General features: G+C 40.0%; 2 protein-coding genes across 2 annotated transcripts in view; one reads left to right on the plus strand and one right to left on the minus strand.

The window, feature by feature from the left end:
• The first annotated feature begins 2,412 nt into the window (after positions 1-2,412).
• Positions 2,413-23,605, plus strand: part of USP6NL (USP6 N-terminal like) — a 114,556-nt gene continuing 93,363 nt past the window's right edge. Inside the window, exons 1-2 of the mRNA XM_066551012.1 lie at positions 2,413-2,511; positions 7,662-7,751. Of these exons, the coding sequence (XP_066407109.1) occupies positions 7,748-7,751 (4 nt within the window). The 5' untranslated portion in view covers positions 2,413-2,511; positions 7,662-7,747. The remainder of the gene's footprint in view (positions 2,512-7,661; positions 7,752-23,605) is intronic.
• On the minus strand, positions 2,681-3,070 carry LOC136557129 (WAS/WASL-interacting protein family member 1-like). The gene has a single exon (XM_066550723.1). The coding sequence runs from the start codon at positions 3,068-3,070 to the stop codon at positions 2,681-2,683; it is 390 nt and encodes a 129-aa protein (XP_066406820.1).

Genomic DNA, 23,605 nt, shown 5'->3' on the forward strand with positions numbered 1-23,605 from the left:
GCTGAGTTCTATATGATCTGTGTTTCATAAATGAGATGAATTTATTACTCATATTGCAAATTTACTCCTGGTTGTAATGTTGATCTCTCATTCTGCACCTTTTGTACAGCTCCAGGGCCTGGAGTTGTTACTCAGAGGCACGTGGCACTAAGTGGGTGCCTTTTCCAGCATATGGGATGCCACCTCAGAGCTCCTGGTACCCCTCAGAACTCTCTGTTCCCCACAGACACCAGGGACTCTCCTCTGCTCAGTTGGCTGCAGGTGTAGCCCTGGAGTTGTGCCCAGCTCCTTCATGTTAAAGTCATGATGTTCTCCTGCTGCGCTGTCCCTAAGACTCCAAAAATAACTTCTCTTGCAGAAAGAAGAACAATTAAATGTTTTCTCTTCCTTTACTTCCCTTGGCTAGGGCATGGAGGGAAGTCAGAGCCTGGGGGAGTCAGAGGGAAAGGGCCTGGCTGGGAACTGTGCTGCTGGGAAGCATTTAGGAAGCCTCTCTCTAGCCTTGGGGAGCACAGACAGAGTTTGGGGTCATCATCTGCCCCCATCCAGGACTGGGATGTCCCCTACTCCAGGAGGAACAGGAGAGGTTCTCCACTTCCATTCTATGATGTTCTATCCATCTCCATTTGTAAATCCTGCTTTTTTTCCAGGTTCCTGACCTTCTTTCACATCAAGCAGCGGGAGCTGTACCTGATTTGCCAGCTACATGAGTGATCCCTGTCCCTCTGGCCTGGAGAGGCTTGGACATAGCATCATCCCTGCTGCTGTGCCTAGGGGCTCGCCCAGGGGAAACTGGAGCAGCATTTATCCTCCAAGAGCTTCCTGTGGAAGTCATTCCTCTTCTCAACTCACATACCCCTGCTGCTAGGGCAGAGCTGGGTTTTCCTTCCCAGCTCCTCATGTCTTCTCCATGCAGGTAAAACCACAGGTTACCTGGTGGGCTGTCCCCTCTCTCTCTGCTCCTAATAGCAGAGACTCTGGTCTGGTAGGACATGGAAAACTTCCTCTTTAAGCTCCTCTAAAAGTTTTTGGTGGCCCTCTTTAATTGCCTCTCTTAAATTCCAGAAATCCTCCGTCAGTCTCTCCATGGATGAGATGTAGGCCCATAATGGGAGATAGTTTCTTCATGTGTCTGGAGTCTGCCAAACCAGAATGCCCACTTCTTCTTGTCCCTCCTTCCATGCCAACACTCCCAATGAATTGGCACATGACAACATGTTTTGTGTACACTGGATGCTGTCTGGATTATTAGGGAATTGCTTGTTATCTGAAAAGATTATCTCCAGCACAGCTAATTCTCTCAGGCACCAGGTACTTTCCAAGTGTTCCACTGGTCTTGGCACACTGAAAAGTCTTCCTTGCAAAGGTATTTCTCCCTCACACTTAACAAGAGTTGCCTCCAGAGGTTGGGAATTCCTGATCTTTTCCTGATCCTCTGGCCAATATCCACATGCCAGGACAGGAATCCCAGTTCCTTGGCTTCACTGCCATCCAGTGCTGCACTGTTGGTCACAATAAGTCTTGCCAAATATTCAGTGATTTAAGTGGAAATAATCTTAAAAGAAATAATTAAAATCACTTCCAAAGGGAGGCATTGTTGAAAATTATATCACTTTCCTAATTAATTTTTTTACAGTATTGTTTTAATTAATCAAAAGCAGTGTATTAGTCTCAAGCAGTGTAATTTTCCACTTCAGCCAGCATGTTGCTAGGTTTCTTTAGAGAGACTTATTGTTAGATCACTGAAACTTTCAGGTTTGCTAGACTAACCCTGATAAGCTTCAATGAAAGCTGAACATCAAGGATCCAAAATTTATGGCTTTCCAAGGACATATTGGAGCAACCAGAAGAGACTAACAAAGACATTACAGCCTAAACTGTGTCAGGGAAAAATTGATAAAAAGGCTGAAAAATGTGGACTAATTAGCACTAGAAGCAAGAAACCAATAACTAATAGAATAGTAATTAATGAAGAGAGTTATGTAATTTAGAACCAATGAACAATAATTCGTTTGCTGAAAATGTGTGAGTGAAAAGTTTTGGAAATGGAGTGCATACGGCTGGAGTTATCTGCTGGGAATAAAGTAACACCTACCCCCCAATACTATAAAATAACGAGTTCGGGAGTTTGATTTATCCCGATGATTTTGGTGTCACACTAAGGAGCCCAGAATTGGACACAGGAGAATGGGTGTCCATACTGAGAGCCCTGACAGCTCATGCAGCACAGCCAAGGAGTTTCTGAGGGCACCCGGCCTGTTTTGTGTCTTTCCCACTTTTTCCCCCAGCAGCTCCCAGCCCCGGGCAGGAGCCTCGTCCCGAGCCCAAGATGGCGGCGGCGGCGGGTCAGCCCTGTGGGAGGGGCGGGGGCGGGGAGGGTTTCCATAGCGGCGGTGTCACATCGGGGCACTTCCTGGTCGGAGGCTGCCGGTCCCGGGGCAGCGAGGAGGGACGCGCCGCTGGGGAAGGCGGCGGAGGGAGGCCCCGGGAAGAGGAGGAAGCCGAGCAAAGGTAGGGACAAGCCGGGGCTTTGCTTCGGTCATTGTGCGGCCCCGGGATGGCCGGCTGGACCCGTCCATTGCGGGGCTGCGGGGTGGGGGGGAAGCCGCGTGTGTGGAGGCGCCGCGCCGGACCCTCCATTGAGTCGGGCGGGTTCCTCCTGGCTGAGGGGAGGCGGGCGCTACCATCCTCCCCCCGGGGGGGGGCGCAACCCCCCGCGACACTGGGGAGATGGAAGTGGCGGGAGCCGGCTCCCGCAGGGTACTGGGGTGCTGGGACTGTTCCATTCCCAGCGGAGGGGTGTGTGTGTGTTTGGAGGCTCTTTCTGCTGGGGAGGGGGCGGCGCGTGGGGGGCTGCGGGACGCGGCGGAGCCGGGAGTGCTGGGGGAGCCCGGGGGAAGCCCTGTGGAAATGCCCCTGGTCCCGTTGTGAGGTTGGAGTGAGGTGTGGCGGCGTTAGGGGCCGCAGTCAGAGCGGGGCTGGGGGCTGTGCGTGTAGGTGTGTGCTTGAGGGGGTCATGGCTGTAGGTCCGACACTTGGGGCCTCCTTGAGCCCCCCCTCTTCTGGCCATGTGGGAGGCGACAGTGCCGCCCTTCTCCGGAGTAGGGAGGATTTCTGTGGCTGAACCCTTTAATGTGACTTTCTGGCACCGCTGCTCTCTCTGTACCTGCTCCCTCCTCTGCTTGTTGTAATACTTCAGGTATGTGGTGGAAAGTGCCAGGCTGGCAGCGGTGGGCTGGGACAGAGGGCGTCCCTCAGGCTGTGCTCAGCCCTGGGTCTCCATGGCCCTCTCCCAGCCCTCAGTCTCCGCTGGGACTGCCAGCAAAGAGCCAATTATTTATCAGGTGTTTCAGGTTCTTTCTGTGGCGTGCATGGCTGCCTGTAAAAAACCACCGAAGCCACTGAGCTGCCAGCTGAACGAGAGTCAAGTGGTGACTTAAAAGTCGCTGTCTCCAAACTCCTGTACCAGTTGTTCACCCGCATATGCTCGAGAATAACTTTCTTTGTGCCGTTTGCTGCTTGGAGAAGGCAGCTGCACTGAAAACTGGCTGTGAGGGAAGCTGCTTTTCAGCTCTCACTGAATTACAGTGGAGTGAAAACAAATCCGCATCTGCCCTGTTCACAACGAATGTATCTTGTGGAGGATCATTTCAGTTAGGATGAGTACATTGAATACTTGTTTTCTATGGTTTTTTAGCTTGCTGCGCGCCCTGCAATCTAGAGCTGCTGTGTGACAGTCGAAACTCCAACTCTACCAGGCGTGTGTGTATTAAACACAGCGGCCAATCAGCAGTGCCTGAAACTAAAGGCGATTTGCCTCAACGCTTTGTAGTGTAAATATTCCTGCTATGAACAAAGGAGGGTGTGTCGTTGGGCTTGTTTCATTTGTACTTCCATGTGCTTCCTCATCTGTGGCCACTCAGTGATTCTGTGTAGGTTCTGAAACAGTAGCAATTGCACTTTGTTGTGAATTGTGCATTTGTGCTCTCTCGGGCATTTTACTGAGCTGGGGTGCTCAGAGGCTTGGTGCTATATTAGGCATTTTTGTTATGTTCTTTTTGATAACTGTGCTCTGAAGTGACTTAGTTTTACTCCTTTTTAACTTTTGTTGTTTCTGATTATAACTTTTAAGTTAGTTCAGCTGAGATGCAGTGTAAAATAAGTATTTAGTAGAACTGCCTTTTAACCAGCTGTTCCTCTGCCCTCTGATTATACAGCACAGAAACCACCAATTTCAGACTTAATGTTTTGCCAGCCAGCTATCTGTGCAACTCTAAAACATAGTGCTTTTGAAATCTGTCTGTTTTCTGTGAGGGGCCATAATGTTTGGTTTAAAGAAGACGGTGAATGACACTAAAATACTTATCTGTGCAAGGCAGGCTCTCTTTAGGCTGTTTAGTCTTTGTGTGTTTCAGCAGGGCAGTTGCATGCTGCTCCTGTGATTGCTGGTTCTTGGGAACTGGGGGAATAAATTCTTAATGTTAACTCCTTAGTATCTAACTTAAACAGATCCTACAGTAACACCTACACAGGCTAGACCTGAGTCTTTAATTGCCAACTTTAGGGAAAATCTCCTCTCTGGGTAGAATCACACTGCATAGAAGCACAATATGCTCTAATTTGCATGCAATCTGGCTTCTGCTAATTATTCTAAAACAGAGTATTGGGTAAAAAAGAGACCTGGCACCAGCTCTGGAAACAGGTAATTGAATGTATTGTGAGTGTTTGTGAATTTGAAGTTGCAAAGAGCTTTGCTCACTGCAGGTATTCCTGTCAAATCTCAGTGCCAGTAGTTTCACAGCCACTGGAGGTGATACTCCCAGGAGTGAGAGAATAGAAGTGTGTCACTGGAGGAAACATGAGGTGGAATACAGGGGTTAGCTCTTGAGGAAAAGAGAAAGATCAAGGAGTATGTGTGGCTGGGTTGGTGGTTTGGTTTTTTATTTTTTTATTTTTATTATAGCCTTATTGATTGCAAGGGAAAGCGGAAAGAGCGTCAGGCACCGTTTTGAATTAAAAGTTTTTCCAAGATGGTGTCTTCCAGAAAGCCACTGAGCTAGTAATAGTCTGTTTTGTACTAGTTGGTGGTATTTCTGTACAGGAGAGAACTCTGCAGGCATTGACATAAATCAGGTTTGCTGAGAAAGCAAAGTGAAAACAGTTTAGTTTCTAACACACATCCCTAGGTAAAGGTGTTGCTATTGCAATGCAATAGAAAACAAAGCAAAGTGAAAACAGTTTAGTTTCTAACACCCATCCCTAGGTAAAGGTGTTGCTATTGCAATGAAATGGAAACCAGGGACTGTCTGCTATTTGCTAGTGTTGACTTTCAACATTGCTTGCTATTGCTGGATTCAAAATTCCAGATGAAAGACAAAATTTTCCTTTTTAAAAAAAAAGTTATTTACAAGGGAAATGATATAAAACATATATCATTTCAGAGAGCAACAGCTGAATTTCCCAGAAGTCTGCATTGTGTGCTAAACAGATGCTAGCAATAGCTGTACAAATTATTTAGACACTGGAGGCAGCAGAGGAGCAGCACTTTGTGGCTGGGAGTCGGAGGGCAGGTCGCTCTGGTGCACTGGAGCCTTCACTTTTCACACATTCAGGTAGAACAGAGCTTCTGTATCATCCCCATCTCATTTCCTCAGTGTTGCATGACAAGAGTTTTCTAAGCAATGAGGGTGCATAATTAAGCTATTATTAGCCTGAAGTGGTTTTCAGAGCTGCTGTTTTGTTTTTTCCTAATGAACAGCCTTTTCCTGTACGTACACACAATAAAATGTCAGTACACACAATAAAATGTCATGTAACACGAGGTCTCAGAGGCAAAGTATTGTTAGTTTGTATTTACAAAACTAAGGGGAGATCATGCCTTTGGAAAATCAAGTTGAATGGGAGACTGTGGTCTTTCAGTTGATTATGCATAAAATTCAAGAAGAATTCGGGCCCCAAGCTGGTGTGAAACTGGTCAAAAGTGCTTTGGACCTGGTTTGAGGGATGTCTGATCCATTTGATGTCCTTAACATAACAGGTGTGGTTAGCCCAGTAAATAATTAAATGTCATGGGAGTTATATTTGCTAATTTTGATGCCAGTAATCAAGAGGAAGCTGACAAGTTCTAATGATATGTTTTAACAGACACTTCACTTTTGATTGGGCTGTGTGTGCTTAAATATTTAATTTAGCAGGCATTCATGGAAAGTTGACAGGGCCTGCAGTCCCAACTGTTCTTCACTGATGTAGCAGCTCATGGCTTTGTGTTCATCTCTGCTTATTTAGAATGTTTGTGTGTGGATTTTTTCAGCTGCTGTCTTTCCCTACTGAGTCTCTTCCCTGTGTTACTTTTTCAGTGCAGAAAAGTTGGTTGTAATTTTCAATCTGCAGCTTTACCAAAGGCTTCCTTTTGGCAGCTGGATTTCTTTTTTTTTCGTGGTGTGTGTGGCTTTGATGTTTATTTTATTTTTTTTAAGTTGTTTTAGCATTTGATAAAGGAACCTTCTTGTGACGTCCTGGTTTTTTTTAGTAGTAGTTCCTGTACTACTTTGCTGTGTGCTGTAGATCTGTAAGTGTTATGTGAAGTCATAATTTAGGAAAAGTTAAATCTTGTCTTATGTCTTTTTGGTCTTTTTGCATTTTACTTTGCTTTTTTTTTTTTTTTTTTTGAGCATGAAGTGATCAGGAGAGTTGAGACTTGAAATCTGAGTCAGCACAAGATACCTGGCTGGATTAGCACAGGTGGTGAGGTTCAGCAGGTTCTAATTTGTTTTGAAAAGAGGAAATATATCACATAATATTCCTTAACTTACAGATAGTCTGCATTTGTGCAGGTATTAGAAGAAAACTCTGTACAGCTTAGTAGATACTGGATATTGGATTTCTTCTTTTCACCTCAGCTGTGAGTGAAGTTCCTTTCATTTAACTGTTCAATCAGACTTGGATAAACTTGCTTTTAGCAGCAGGAGGGAGATTATATAATAAAATTTTCAAAATGTACTTGCTGTGCTGTCATTGTTGGAGATTAAGTCTTCTATATTTGGCTTCAGGGAGGGCCAGGCTTATTGTTAGTGAATCCATATCTGCCCTACTTGGGTATCTTTTTTTGAAATCAATGAGGAATTGCTGGAACTGAAGCTTTATAGTTGCTAGGAATGGTAACTTTTCAGGTTTTGTTTCTGAGAAGGAAATGTTTGATGTGAGTGCCAAATGTGTTTAGTAATCTTAATTGCATTTCTTCTCTTTTAAAAAGTGGGTTTTTTTTGCATTGTTTTGCTGTCTGAGGTTCCTGAAGGAAAATACCACTTAGGAATTTTCAGTTACTATATCTATGTTGTAGTCTTGTACTTTTAACTTTTTAAGTGCTCCCAAGAGATAAGAAATGTTATATTTTATAGCAGTTTTTTTTCAAAGTGCATACGCAAGTTTATAATGTGATTTTTAGAGGAACGTGCCCGTTTTGATTCAATAAACAGCCAAATACATCCATAAGCACCAGGGCTCCCCAGTCATAACAAACACATCTCTGTTTTCCTTATTTTTTTTTGTTTTTAACAAAGAGGATGAAAAGAGAGTAGGAAAGACAGTTTATATATAAACATATATTCTAGTGATTTGAAGTTGAAAAAATTATTTGTGTTTTTATTTTCCTCCCACTTCAGGACATGTATACCTCTGAGAAACCTTCTCCAACAAAATACCTTGCTTCAAGACCCATCTTGAATTATATACAAAGAAGTTTCCAGTCATGAGTAAGTAGATTTCTTTCTTTCAGAAAAAAGAAACCCTTAGGTTGTAGTTTAGAAGAACTGTATTTCTGTAGTAGCTTTTGAGAGGTGGTTATTCCTTGAAAATATTCATTCACAATTGAGTTTTGTGTCTTTGGTCCTGTAAAAAGAACCAAATAAACCTGAGAGTTGGCAGATGCCATTTTTAATCTGCAAATTTTTGATCAATGTGTGCTCTGTAAGACTTCTCTGTAGTCTGGTCTCATTTTCAAAAAGTTGAGTTCTGCAACAGGATGATGTTTGTTTTATTCAGTATAAATAAAACATGTAACTCTGAGGGGGAAAATGTCTTGGGTTTCCTGAGAATTCCAAAATTTGTGACTGCCTAGTGAATTAAAATAACTGCCAAAAATCCAACATAAAATCAATGGACTTCATTTTATAGGAGAGAAAAAAAAATGTTACTCAAATTCCAGTATAGAGGTTTGATCCCAAAGGAATTCTGGCATGCCTTGGAATGATGTGAGCCACAGAAAACTGACTTAAAGTCTGTTATGGTGGAAAAAACCAGATGAAAGGCACCGGAAGTTTTGCTTTAGGTCATATCTGATGGGTGAGATAACCTCTTTTAGTGAACTCTTTTGAGTATTGAAGGTCTCATAAGCTTTGCAGATGTGAGAATTCTTCCTGCAGCCTCTGTCAGCAATGTTACTTGGCCTTGTCTCATGTAGAAATAAGGATAAAGCTTCATTTGCACAGGAACTATATTTGTAAAGCAGCTCAGCTTCAGCACAACTGTACTGAACGTGCTGAAGGCAAAGCATCTTGTTCATAGGATAATTATATCCTTTCTCAGTAAAATAAGACCATTTGAGTTTCTGGGAGGAAATGAGTAAAGAAAATTGTTGGTTCAATTTCTTGTCAAACTAAATGAAAAATGATTGCTCTTGACATCTGGAAATAAAAAAGAATGATGAAGGAAATGCTTGCTAAATGCAGCAGAGGAAAAATGGCACCAAAAAAAAGCTCCAGAGAGTTTCTGAACTACCTATAATTCAGTAACTCTTTAATTTTTATTTTTTTGGTGTAATTTCTCATGCTGGTGTAGGTAGAACTATTTTAGTTTTTGTACTGATTTATTTTTATTTTCTTTCATATTGCTATTCACACTTGTTTGTTTTCTGATGTTTAAAGTATTGTATAGATGACAGATTTCCAGGCAGTTATTCAAGTACCAGAATATGCTGATTTGTCAGACATTGTATGTGAATATTTATTTGTTTTATGGAGCTTTTCATGTTTTTCATTGCCTTATGTGCAGTCTTACACATAACCAATAATGACTCTCAGTTGCTGTGTTAAGTGTGACTCCCAGGGTGCTGCTGTGGTGATTTTTGGTTTGGTACAGCACACACAGACAGTGCTAGAGCAGAGCACCCTTGGTTTTGGTCAGGTTTTGAGCTGATTCCAGGCTGGAGGGCTCAGCTGTTCATCAGGAAGAATGAAGATCCTTATTCAAATGCAAGACAACATTTTGGCAGTACTTTTTGTGGTGGTCAGGAATGATGTTCTTCAGTGCAGGGTGCCGCATTCTTGTGGTAGGGTGGATGCTGAAGCCTGTGCTGTGATGGGCTTCAAGGGCACAACACAAAGTGCCACTCTTGAAAAATATGGTTTAGAGAAGATTAGATGGTTTCTGTTTGGCTGATGTTGAATTTCTTAGTTTATGGTTTACTTGAGAGAAACTATAAGCACAGTCCTTAGTTTTATGCTCCACTTTCTTAAATATCTCAGTCAATAAGGTAAATACCATCTCTTAGGAAGCTGCATTTATTTGCATAGTTCCATATGTGTGCTTATTCTCCAAATCTGTGGGCACCTAGAATAGCTAGATGTATTAAAAAGCATGGAGTCTCTAGTATTCCTAAACTCTGCATCACCTGGTGTCATTCAAACAAGAAATCTAAAATGAGGTAATCTCAGCCTTCAGAAGGCCACTGAAAACTCCAGAATGCTGTTATGTGCAGGCTACATGATTGAATCCTACTTCTTTTCTTGTGCTGTATTTGATTCAATTTATATTTCCATTTCTCTTTGTGAAGGGCTGTGCTTGATGCTAAGTCCTAAAATGATTAAATCCTTTTTCTATTATCTGTCCTAAATTTCTTCACAGGCAGATCATATCTCTTTGGGTTTTTTGCCAACTTTATTCACTAGATGAAGTAATTTTTACCATATGATATTTGTTTTGTTGTTTACCATATAAAATTTGTTACATAAAGCTTATTTTATTTAAATGTCTTGTAGAAGTAAATCTGTTAATATCCTGGTACTTATGAAACACACATATACTTATTTTTAAGCTCATGATAAGTTAATTTCTTTTTGAAAGTGAATGAGAAAATTACTTTTTCAAAATTTATTAATAGTTACAATAGCCTGCTTTGGATCCTGTTGTACTGGATCTTTCCCTGTGTTGGGAAGAGCATTGACAGACTTGCAGGGTTCACCATTGATAGTGATATTTTGTTGTTGGACAATACAAAAAAAATGTGTTTAAACTGAAGCAGTCTCTGTTGAGGCTTTTATTTCTGTGGAATAGCTTTGTAAGTGTCTCTTTTCATAAATAAGGGTAAGACAGATTTGTATTTGAAATTGTGCTTTTCCATTGTATGCCTTAAAGGACACTGAGGTCATATCCTTAAAAGGTTTGCAGTAGTATCAAGTGTAGCTAGGTGAGGTTGATTATTGATTTGTTTTATATTTAAAGATAACTTGTCAGAGAAATCCTGGTGGATGCAACCTGCCTAGAATGTCCCACCACACAAACAGTTGATTTAATCTACATTTTCTCCAGATATTTAGTGGCCAGAAAACGTGTAGTGTCATGATTAATTCTTAATGTTCTAAACCATGCTCTTTATTTTTGGGGGTTTTCCTGTACTTTTCTCCTTTGAGCAAAGGTCAGTACAATGAAATTATTTGAGCTGCTGCAGTGAAAATTAAGATTAGTGCACACTATTGCAACAAGCTGCTGACATCTTCATTTTTTCCCCTTGAATGTATAAGATGCAGTGCCAGCTTACAATACAGAATATTTCTTTCCTGACTTTGTCTTTCTGCTTTTAGTTTTATTTCTGACACACTAAAAACTTGCTGCATGCATTTGGGAAGATCACCTGTTTCTTTGTGCTTCACTCCCATCAACTCAGGTTTTCTTTCTGTTTGACTGAAGGTAGGAACACATTTTGTGTGAGAGAACACATTTTGAGAGCTGCTGTGCAGTGTAATCTTACATTCTGCAAATGCTTGGTGTGGCCTGGTAATGATGGGGGCAGTTTTTGCCTCTCCTGTTCAAATCAAGCCCACAGTGCTGTGATTAAAGGCTGCTTCTGTTTGATGGTTGGTTACATACCTTGATCTCTCATTACAGCTCTGCCTTTCTAGCCTGTGTTCACAGAGGAACCTTGTGGTCTTGGGATTTCTGAAAACATAGATTTTGTTGCCTTTCTTCTATATTCTCATAGTGTATGTAAAGAAATAGTTTTGGCTGTCAATTCCCCTGTTCATGAGCAATGAACTTGGGAATTAAAACAAATGTCAAGGTCAGCCTTAACATTTTAGGTCAGCCAGGTCAAGATTCAGTGCTGTAGTGAGTCCCTCTAGGCCAGGTTGGCTTGGAGCAGCCTGGTCAGGTGGAAGGGTCCCTGTCTATGGCAGGGCATAGGAACTGGATGATCTTAAGGTTGCTTCCAGCCCAAACCATTCTACACATGATTATTTCTGTGCTTGCAGCTGAGGAAAGTGTCCTGGGCATCTCTAGAGCTCCCTGTCCTAAGGAAAGTCTGTGAATTAAGGCTGGCTCATTTTCCCACCTCAGCCCCAATCTCCCCTCCTGGTGTGCCAAATGAATCTGTAGTGAACTGAGGACCAAGTCAAACTGTTCATCAACAAAATACTGGGAAACAGACTTTTTGTTTGTTTTACCCAAAGTGTAGGTGGCTGTGCATTTTATAAAGTGTTGCAAATAATTTAAAAACTGAATCATTTGGTGGAAGAGGCTCTGTAGTCATGATTTCTTTGCAATGAGCTGAGATTGAATGAAAGAAAGGAAAAAGTGTAGGTTCTGATGCACTGAGACAGCTGCATGCTGGGGAAGGAAAGCTTACAAATAAACTAAAATACTTCAACAATATAATAATAATGAATAGTTAAAGGATGTCAGATGATTATGGTGCATGCTAGGTTTTTGTTTTAGTTTTGAACTATGAGCCCTGAAAGCCTAGTCATAAAATGCAAATTTGACGCTATAGTTAGTGAAGTGTTTTCACAATTGTTGTGGTTTCACAGCACAGTTATCTTCTAATCTTCATAAAAACTGTGACTTGACAAATAGAAGAGAAGCTATTGTGTGTTCTGGGTTATGTTTCCTAAAATTTGAAATAGTAATTCTCTATGAAAAACTGAAGCTGTGAATAATAAAGAATTGTTGGCTACAGGGGACAAAGAGCCATAATGCAGATTTCCAAAAGGTGACTTTGAAGACTTGTGAAATGTTTGTAAAAATTTTTAAGAGTAAAATAATAGTAATCTTCCTTTAACTCAGCTATGTGAAAAAGAAGGAAACCCACAAGACTCTTAAATAGTAAACTACTGTATATTAGTGACCCTCTAAAAATTGCTTCGTTGATAATATCAGTGTTTATTTAATTGTTCCTCTTCTTTTATAGAAGCTGTCGAGGGAATTCAGCACTGTAACTGTTGAGACACATGAGAGTTTGCACCAGTAGTAGTACACTATTCACTTTTTGTAGTGGGGTGTTGAAGCATGAAAAAGACATGTTGTTGTTTGGCTCTGGAATCTCGTAGTAGGAGAACTTGTCACTTGCTCTTGCTTCACTGTTGCTCTTTGTCTTGCCTCAACTTTTCAGATCTCTTTTTTTTTTGGGGTACTGTTACTTGCTGCTCCATCTCCTCTTTATAGTGCAGCTGGTACCTGGTGAGACTGTGAGCATCTGGGCTGGAGATCATTTTCTGACTCAAAATACAGATTCAGAGATCAGAATTAGTGAGTTACAGAAATCTGTGTGGTGTCAACCAGGAAATTTTGATTGAAGTTTCATTAGAAAGGTTTGGGCTGCAGTAGCCAAGGCTGAACTCAGGGTCTTAACATTTCATGACCTCTTTAAAATGTTGCCCATGCCAGTAATGGGTCAGTGTCCTTTGCCTGCCTGAATTCCTGCATTCTTCCTTGTTACAGGAGCACTCATGAGGCTGCCTGGAATTTTGGGGGGTCCCTAAGCTCTTGCCTGGGTAGCTGCAGCCATGGATGCACTGCTGCCCTGCAGGGAGAGCAGTGCAGGGGTGGGGATCAATAACCTGTGCGTGAGATTCTGGTAAATGCTGGTTTTTGCCTTGCTGGAAGTGTGCATGAACTGTAGCTTAACTTGTCCAGGAATGTGGTAATCTTGGGCTTCCTCTGTGCTAAGCAAGGAGAGGCATCTCCAGAGGGCTAATCAGATCTTGGATGACCCAGTTTCTCACCAATACTGTAATTAAACTGCTCCTCTGAATGCACAGGGTGCATGAGTAGCAATGAAATATAAACCCAAATACTCTGCACAAAACTGATGTATCACATGGGGGAAATGCAGGCATGTTAATAGAAACTTACTTGTTGTTTTAATAGTTGCATTTTATTATATTGGGTTTTTATTTATTCAATTGATGTAATGATGCAGCTTCTCAGACCTTGCAGATTTTTTTTTCTCATAGTACAGCTATTTAAATAAATCAGAACACAAAGGAAAGCTTTTTGAAATTTGTCTGTATTTAAATAGATTTAAAATTAATTTTTAAATTTGTTTTCTTAATCCTTTATTTTTGGCCACATTTTAGGATATTTGTGGCTGGTAAGTTCTGGCTTCCCTTGCACTTAAAATTTATTTTTAGGTCAAAGAGGCAGATAAACAGGTTTTGACTTTTATTTTGTCATGTATTTACTTGAAAAAAGTAAGTCTTCAATCTCCATAGTCTGAAATGAAGCTGCATCTTTACAGGAGGTTGCAGTTACCAAAAATGTATTAATCACATCCAGAAGCTGTGTTTGCAGGTGCAGGTTCAAGTTCAGCAATGTCACATTTATAGGGCTTTGCTAACAAAGAGGTATTTTAAAATATTTACTGTTTAATTTGAATTAATCAATGTATAGTAAAGTTAAATTTATAAAGCCCTTTGCATACATTTCAGATACATTGACTGAACATTTTTAAAAGGTGTTACATTTATTTTTAAATTAATTTTTCCATAAAGGGAACTTTAAATCGATCTTCTTTCATTTGGGCTTTTTCCTGGCAGGTTGATGGGGCTTCTCTAAATAAATTAGTGCAACATGATACCTACTATTAAAGAGATGTAATTTCTGTTTGTAAACCAAAATGTTGGCACTGGCAGGAAACTATTGTTAGTTTTGAGCTGACAGGAGAGCTGTGGCAGGAAAATTACCATCATTAATGATGTTGGAATTCCAGTGTTTTCATATACACACAGTGTTCCCCAAATGTGTCCTTTTTAGGCACTTGCACTTCATTTATTCTGCCATGTTTGTACTGGAAATTAAGGTTGGCTTGTTTAAAAATTATTTACTTTATGATACTCTAGCTGTGTGTCTCTGAAGCAACAAGGATGATAAATAGATGGTTGTGATAGTAATTTATGTATATTTAAACATTCATTACATGTTTTATTTGTGATATATTTTTATGTAATTATTTTTTCATTACAATGGAAATGTAAAATTATATACCTACATTAGAGATAGTAGAATTCTTCTATTTGTGTCTTTATAAAGGAGAATAATCTTTTAACATTTGTCTGCCTCTGTTTTGATTGATGGCCAGTTAGGAGTACTGAATTGTAAATTATGACTAATTGGCATACACAGGAGTACATGCCTTTGGCATGATAATATTCTGCCATTACATCGTTTTTAATTTAAATCTTAGTCTTTGGGCCTCTCTGTGTGCTCCTTTCTATAGAACATGGCACAATGATGCCTTTATCGTGGGCCTTTGGTGCTCCTGCAGCAGAAGGAATGAGTAGCACAAGAACACTGTAACCTTGTTCTCTGGAGTGAGTATCAAGTATCTGCCACTATGTGAGCAATTCATATTTCTGGGATCCTTTTCATCCTCTGATAAGGTGAGGCTGGTGTTCAAATACATTCCAAAGGGGCAAGGATGCAGAAATTCCCAACTAAAATACAGATGAAAAGCAGCAGTTATAAATGTAGGTGTTTGGGTGGGCTCCCCTTCTCTGCATAAGCACTGTGTAGTCACAGACCAGTGTTGCAGTTACTGCAGGAGCACCTTTAGAGGCTGCAGTTTTAAGCTCCTTAATGGTGGTGTTATTTCCTATTGAATCAAAGGGTTCACAAACCAGCTGAATGGGAGGAAGGATTAGAAATGGACTAAAGAAGAACTTCCCCAACAGCAGTGCTAAATGAGGTGCTCACAGGACTTTCCTTGCCTGTTGTGAGTCATGTTGATTCTCACTTTCCATACAAATGATTGAATAATATGCAGCACTGTGTAGGAAAAGTGAAGTACTGCTGCTCAGTGGTGTAGCTTTATCACAGCTATGAAAAGTAATTGAGCTGCAGTCTCATTTTATGTTGTTATTCGTGCTCATATTCAAGAAACAAAGCACCTGATTTAAAAGATGTCTGGTTATTTTAAGCTAAATTGACTGTGTTTCAAGAAAAACTATTTTGACATACTTTACCCAGCTACTGATAGGAAATAACTTCTTTGATTTGTAACACAGTTGGAAAATATTTGGGGTTGTTGCCAGAAGTGGGGTTATGTAAGTAATGTCAGTGAGATTATTGGCTCCGTATTTGTTTAAGATCTTTTCTTGACTTAAACTATCCAGCCTGTTATCCTTGCAGTATTTACAAGGATTGCAGATGTTTGTGGTAACAAAGTAGCTGCACTTCAGTGATAGGATTGATATCCTATCAATCAGCTGATTCTAAGGCTTGTTTAAGCTCTCATTGCAAAGGACCCTCTCCCCTGTAATTAAGGTATTTTAATTCTTAGTTATATGGGAGACTGGCAAGATAACACTGGAATTTCTTCAAAGCTGTTAGCAAACCTGTTCCTATCCTGCTCAAAATTTCTGAAGCAAACACAAATCTGTGTAGAACTCCCAAGTTGTTCTGGTTTGGGAAGCTGGTATGATGTGCTGTTTTCTTTCTTCTCTTCCTTTTTTTCCTCAGTTTTATTTTGTGTGACATAATGGTGTCTAGAATGGAAGGCATACCAACACACTGTAGAACCTCAGTGCTTTGGCCAGGGCAGTCATTAATCTAACTGATCACTAATGTAGAAGGGCACTTTGTTTCAATAAAGCACTTTGGTTTGCCATAGGAGAGGATTCTTGAATGCAGTCTTTCTGTTTTAGCCTTGAAAAGCTCTTTGAAAACCTGCCTAATTCTGTGGTGGAGTGCTGAAAGCCTTACTCAGAGCTCTTTGAGCACCAGTTAGACCTGCCAGAATTTTTAGGGACATAGGGAAGTAAGTCTCTCACCAGAATGTTCTGTTGCATTCAATAGAAAGCTTTTTCCTTTTCTTTTTTTCTTTGTAGTAGAATTTTATACAGCATTATATGAGGAGTTTTATTTTGTGGTGCTACCGTGTGTGAGTTGCACAAACAGTACAATGGCCTAACCTTCATTTCCTGCTCTCCCCCACATTTAGCTTTGGAGGTGACACTTGTGGGCTGCAGCTCTGAGTTTTTGGAGTGATGCTGTGCCACAGCCATGCCTGTGGCCTGGCTGCTCTGCAGACCCTGTGTGCCTTGGGAGCTTCAGTGCAGTTACAGCTCAAATTATTTTCTATCTGGCTGCAAAAACTAGACAAGCTTTTAGCTTCCTGTCTTCCCCAGTTGCATCAAATTACTGTAAGAATGTTTGAAGGATGTCATGGTCTTGAAGGACAGGAGAGAAAAAAAAATTGGTCTGTTGCTTGCTGTAAAAAGATGAAATACAAATTGAAAAGTGTCGGTTTTGCTTTTTATTTCCTCCTTGCTTCCTTCCCTGCTCCCCACCTCCCTTTTCTATGTCAGAAGCAGTGACAAAAATATTTGTACATTTTGCTCTAAGTATGTGGTAGGAAAGTTTTCTTTTTAGAGCAAAGGCTAATGAGTCACTTTTAGTGACATTTCAGTATTTATTTATTCCTTGTGCATTAAAACAAACTAAAAGAGATAATATTTATGTGGAACTCTCTGTAAGGCTCTTGAATGTTTTTCCCCCCCTCTTCTTAATGCAATCAATCATTAAGTGGAACATCCATTTAGAAGAACTAACACAATTTTACAAATACAGTGTTTTTGTTTAACATCAATGGAGGATACAGCAGTACCAGTGGATGATAGAGCAAGGCCAGGTTACCTGGATGTCAATCACTGAAGTTTAACAAGGATAAATCCCCTGCAAGGGGGGATGATGGCACTTCTGTTCCTCTAGCACTGGTGTAGTGCCAGTGGGAGTTAAAATACCAGGTTGCAGTGCCTGAATGTAATACTGGGTAGAGTGATAACCCTTCTTGTCTGGACCGTGGCAGTTGTTGGCTGAAACTTGGCATGATTATAAATTCTCTACAGACAGCTGCAGAGAACTTGGAGAACAGTAAATACACTACAGTTTTCCATCTGCCAAAACTGGGACAGTGTTAGTAGGTTCCTGTGTTTTGTTCATGGAATAAGTAGGTAAGACATTTTTCATTTGAATAAATTGATTGTCTTAAGGTGAAGCTGACTAAAGAAGTCTCAGATGCCCAAGTGTTTCTACCAGTTTTCATTGCTGAGGGAATAGGAGAACTGTTCAACAGTGGGAGAATGTAAGTAGTCCCAGTTAACGTGGTTGTCACATTCAAGTGCTAAGCTTGGATTTTTGAAACACATGAGTTACAATCTGCTTTGAAAGCCTGCATTCTGAGTGACCATAGAGGGAGAGCAGGAGGCAGAGTTCTGAAAGTGACAGGTAATGGTGTGTCCCATTAGAACACGGGTGCAGGAAGCAAACAGCGCCAGGTACACTTCCTTTTAAAGGAGGGTGGTTCCCTTCTGCTCTCTGTGACCTTTGGGTTAATTTCCACTGGCTGCTGTTGAAATGTTGAATTTGTTCTTTCTTTGAATGTGTCTCTGTAACAGTTTTTCATGACTAAGGTAGGGAAGGTAGGTTGCATCTGTGGGATTAGATGCCACTTTAAACGTTAATTAGTCTATTACAGAGTATTCAAAAACTTGTTTTGAAAGGTTGGATTGTTCTTGCAGAGACAGAAATCCACACTGTGTACTATTTGCTGCACAAACTATGGCTGCAAATACATGGGCTTAATAAAAGTAGTGTGTATTTTGCAGTGGACTAATAAGGTTTGATGTTCTTCCTGGTGCCTCTGTACAGCTGCATTTTATTACTTGGATTAAATATCAGCCTGGAAATGTACATGCAGTGAAGGATTGAATCATGCTAACAAATAGCAGTGCATAGAATTTCCTAGTTTTTCTTTGCCTCAGGGAGGTACAAGATTATTAGGTTCATTTATATCCTCTTCAAAAGGAAACCAAGTAAGGATTTAAATTAAAAGTTTTTATTTTTCTTCTTTCTTTGAATTGAACACACATTCACTTTTATCAGTCTATGCTTGATTAAACTAATGAATGTACTTTGACCTCAGTATTAGCACATGTACTAGATTTGATTTTTGTTTAATATAGCAAAACTGAAAAAAGTCTTTAATGACTAGTGTGGCTTCTTTCTGTGTGCTTAGGTTTGACAGAACATTTAATGATATCCTTTAGCTTAACATAAATTTATTGATTAGCACTACAGCCATGACCCAAATCCAGGCAGTGGAAAATTGCTGCATATTCTGTTTGAAATGCTGCATTTTATTGGTGAATATATTTTAAATAGGTTTTGTTATTGTAATTGCAACTTCATTAATGTCTGATTTCTTTTTGAGACTTCTAGTATGTAACTTTTTTCTTCTCAGAAAAATCTTCATTTGCAGCTAAAGCTATGAAAACTTGCCATCTAATGTGAGGAAGACTGAGAAATCCTGTGGGGTGTGTGCATTCACTGAGATGAGCTCTTGTACTACCATCCTCTTTCTTCCTCCTGTTTAAAAACAACTCAGCAAACATGATTTTATCAGTCATTTAACATGGACTGCTTAGAGACAACCTTTTTTTGGGGGGTGGGGAGTGGTGGTAGAATTCCATTTGCTTTGTTGTTGCTTTCTTGACCATTTCTTGAGCCTTATAAAGTGACCATTTGGCCTTTGAAGGGCATGGTGTGAGTGTGAAGAGAAAGAAATTTAATTAATTTGATGATTCACAATAACAATCTGTGATTCTGTTTGTACTCATCTTCATAATGGTTTGTAGCTTGCTTAACGCAATCCTAATCACATAGACCCAAAAGACATGAGTACTTCTGTATCTAAGGAATTCTGCACTGCAGCCTGAGCTCTTCCTTTTGCCAGGTGTTTATGGATTAAATATCTAAGAGCTTTTGGAACTCTTTGAACTCTTCCTAAATGGTGCAGTTTGGGTGCACTTGTATGTCTAAACCTACAGTTCTACAGAAAATATAGGAGCAAAGAAGAAGCAGTACCCTTTGGTCATGGAGGTGACAGGTATAAAACACATTTATTGGGAAGAAAAAATAAATTGTACATCTATAAATGCTTTTATCCTTTCTGTAATTTTTTTTTTTTTTGAAGAATGCATCAAGACTTACATGAGCACAAACTTGTGATGCTGATCTCCATGAGTGTCTGGTGTCTGTTATCAGGGTGATAAAAGTGATTTACACAGGCAGTTCCCTTGGCTCTTGTGGCTCTCTGGGACACTCACTGTCTGTCCTGTAATGGTCTAGAGCCACGTGCACAATGTGTTGTAGCAAGAGCTGGGGGGTGAAAACTGTGCAAGAAGGGTGACAGTGAGAGCCCTGAGCAGGGATGGGATTGTGCAATGTGTAATTTTCCTTCACTGTGTGCCCTAAGCTCTGCTGAATGTGGCCTTGTGTTTTTCTGTCTTCTCTTTTTTCCCGGTTACAGCATTTGTTTTTCTGTTTTGGGTTTATAGGGTTTTTTCCTGGAACAGGTAGAATTACTTTCATTGACCATTTATTGAGGTTTTCCATAATTTGAATTTAATGAACAGCTTTCTTGTATGTTTAAAGTGTAAAGAAAAACAGACTTTAAAAAATAGCCTTCTCTTGAAATTATTACTTCTCCAGCCTTTAGATGAAGCCACTTTCCCTTCTTTATTAGATGCCTTCTAAATAAGGCTCCTAGGTCTGCAGCCATAGTTTCATGCTTTAAAATTGGTAGCAAACCTGCTAGAAATGAAGAAAAAAATATTCCTAAATGATGCAAATTCTGTTGGATTAAGCAGTTACTGCCTCTGAAGGACCATTGAGATGACTGTGAGGATGTTTATTTATTTTTCTGGATGCTTTGCAAAATGCATAGCCAAAAGCAGTAATTTTTGAAAAATGATCTCCTGTAGAATAAATGGAGTTGTCACTGGTGCAAACATTTTTACAATTTCACATAGGAATTCTTGATAGCATTAGGTTTTCTTCTTTTTGCTTCTTTCATGCTTCAAAGAATGATCTGTAGAAAATAATGAAGATTAAGAATTTAAAGTTTCAGAGATTTATGGGGACAGTTAGTTATTGATTTGGAACTCTAGAATTCTTGTCCAACTATGATAGATTATTGAAAACTTAGTAAAAGCTGTAGGCTTCAGTTCAGAGACTGGAAAATTAATTCAAAATTTTAGTGAGAAACAATAGCTAACCTACTTCATAGCAGCTGTAGTAATAATTTTTATTATGATATATTGCCTGTCTTAGAGCTCAATGCCTAATTTTTTTGAGATAATAATTTGAAGACAGGAAATGAGAGGAGTATCATAAAACAAAATGTTTCTGGGGATAGTTAAGGTGTATGCCTTAGCTGCTGGATAGACTTTATCTGAATTCATTGTTTTTGAAAGAAATTACCAGGTTTTCTTTTTTTGTGAAGGGACTATGCAAATGTTCTTATAATATACTCTACCTTTTATTTGATATTTAAAGAATCTTTTCCCTGTTGCTTGACTTGTATTTCCTTTATCCTTTAATCTATTCTTGAAAGCTTTTATCCTGCATATGAGAGAGTGGTTCCTGATGGGAAAATCATTTTCTGAGCTTCTTTGCTAAGATGGGAGGGATGGTGAAGCAGTTGAAGCAGTTGTGCCATGTGTGGTTCCTGAAACTGCAGCTTTTAAAGCAAACATTCCAATGGGTCATTTAGAACAGGTGCTCTCGCTTTCGATGGCGCTGGAGTTTTTACAGCCCCTGTTCCAGACAGCCCTGCTGGGACAGCCCTGCTGCCTGTAGGGTGCTGAAACCTTCTGGGTGTTCCAGCCTAGAGAGGAGGGTCCAAAGAGCAAATGCACCCTTGTAAATCCTCTTCTGCTGCCCCTAAGGTCAGACTTTGCTCCATTGCAGAACTAACGTCACCAGAAGTGCTTGGTGTATTTATTTGCTTTCTACAAGACTTAATGCTTGATCCTGCTGTCAGTGACAGACCTGCCCTGGGCTAGGACCTCCCTGGCATTTTGTTATGGGATCTCCATTCCCTGGGGTGTCAGGCCTGGAAGGTTGGCATTTTAACCATGTGTGCAGTCTAGCAGGTAGGGAAAAGGACACAATTCTGGCTGTGGGGAACACAGGGGAGGATGATGAAGTCAGATCTGCACAGGTTTCTGCAGAGATGTTGGGAGTAACCAATATGCAGAATATCTGAATTCTGGACAGTTCAGGTTGATAAGAGATGGAAAAAGAACAGTGACAGTAACTTTGCATCTCAACTCTAATGTGTGCAGGGCTGTTGTTCCAATGAATGAAAGCCCTTGAGCCACTGCAGTGGGTTGGGTTTTTCTCTGTTAGTAGCTTGTACATCTTTCTGTAAACGAGGACACAACAAGCAGGCACTTTTTGGGTGGCTGCAATGCTGCCTGGGAAAACCCCAAGGGTTCTTGATGGTTTTTTAATAGCCTAGACAGAATGCTGTGAATATATAAACATTACAGATTAGAATAAGAGAGTGAAAGAGAAAATATTAAGTCTTCCTCAGACTGAAATTCTGATCTTCCCCACCCCCTGTCAAGTACCTTTGACAAATACCCACTGAGCCATCCTTCTGCAGCATCATTTGTGCTGTAAATGTGTTACCTCCTGGCAATATGCTTCATGAGAAAGAGCTGCTTCCAAAGATCAGTTAATTATAATTATGTTAACGGAAGCATTTTATTCTGAATATGATAGCTGACTAATCCGGATGCAGGTCATTTTTTTATTGTGCTTGGGAGAGATCAAGGACTGTACACATTGATCCATAAAATCCCATCCTGGTTAACTGTCCCTTCCAATACCAATGTATTTTGTCATGTTGTTAACTTATGCATGATTTTTGTATTCCCTGCAATTTTGAAGTCAAGGAAGAAAAGCAAAATCCAAGAACATCATCAAGCACATATTGCTTAGCAAGCTCTCTGTTAAAGAGGAAAAATGCTTGGCAGAGATCAGTGGTCTGTGCACTGAATATGTAGCACTACATTTTTCTCAAACAGAATCTACTGAATTTTTACACTAAATTTATGACATTTTTCTTGTGGTTCACCTTGTGTATCTGTGTCTGAATTGCTGTGAACTTCCATCTGGTGTATCCTTGCCCACAGTGGGTGTTTTATCAGGATGTGTGGTCTGAGAGGTGGCAGTTGTAGTGACAGATTGTATGGAAGTATCAGTTAGTTCAGTATCAGTCAAAGATAAGAGTGAACTATAACCAAGTTGTGACTCACAAGTAACAGGTGAAATCATACAATTTAGTGTGGTTTATTTCTACAAGTCTTTTTGGTATTGCCTCTATATTAAAGCAGGTTTAGTGTTGCTGTCTTGGTGTATAAATTGATTTGAGGAAACACAAATACCAGCCACCAAGCTTACTGCGTAATTCTTCAAAGTTTCAGTGATTTTTGAAATTTCTTATTTATCATGCCTGCTTCAGACTTGCACCATTTTCTTTACATTGCATATGGAATGTTGTTTACATTTCCTAAATTATTTTAAGGCTTTCTGAGTCTTTTCAGATTTTTTTCTACATGCCAATTGTCACAATAAAGAAGAGAGGGAAACTGCTGTGCATTCCAACTTTGGAAACTGTTTCGCATTGAGGAAGGCAGGTGTGATGTGAAAATGACTTGCAGTCCTGTAGTTCCTGTGTGTCTCTTTAAAAGGGAGGACAAGGACCTGTACCAGCAAGGTAAGGGACAGTTTGGAAGAAAAAGGAATGACTTCCTTTTTGCAGTTGGGAATAGGTACTGAAGTGCTTAATTTCTTCCTTTTAAAATAATTTTTCACAAAAGTAGGTACAAGTCATGCCTTCTTAGCTCTTTCTTCCTCTGCTCCCCCTTCCCAACTGTTAATCTTTGTCCATCCACCATCCTCTCCTTGTTCCAGCACTTGAGAATGTTGTTGTAGCAATGAGATAATCAAATTCATTTGAAAATCAACTGTAGGATCTGCAAGGTGTATTCTTGCTTTTGGAAGGCCAAGTGGTTGTTATTACTGAATATTTTATTTAACCTTTATCTCTTTTTTTCTTCCTTTCTCCTCCTATCCATAATATGTTAATATAAAGATCATCAAAAGTTTAGTAGTTCTGTACTAGTTGTGTTTTGTGCACCAGGAACTTAGAAATCAGTTTTTTTAGAGAAAATTTGCAATGTAATATAGTTGCAAATAATGATATTCC

The sequence above is a fragment of the Molothrus aeneus genome, chromosome 5, assembly GCF_037042795.1.
Source record: "Molothrus aeneus isolate 106 chromosome 5, BPBGC_Maene_1.0, whole genome shotgun sequence".
Classification (NCBI taxonomy): domain Eukaryota; kingdom Metazoa; phylum Chordata; class Aves; order Passeriformes; family Icteridae; genus Molothrus; species Molothrus aeneus.

Excerpts from the sequence above, each read along its gene's own strand:
- LOC136557129 (XM_066550723.1), bottom strand. The coding sequence starts at position 3,070 with ATGGCCAGAAGAGGGGGGGCTCAAGGAGGCCCCAAGTGTCGGACCTAC.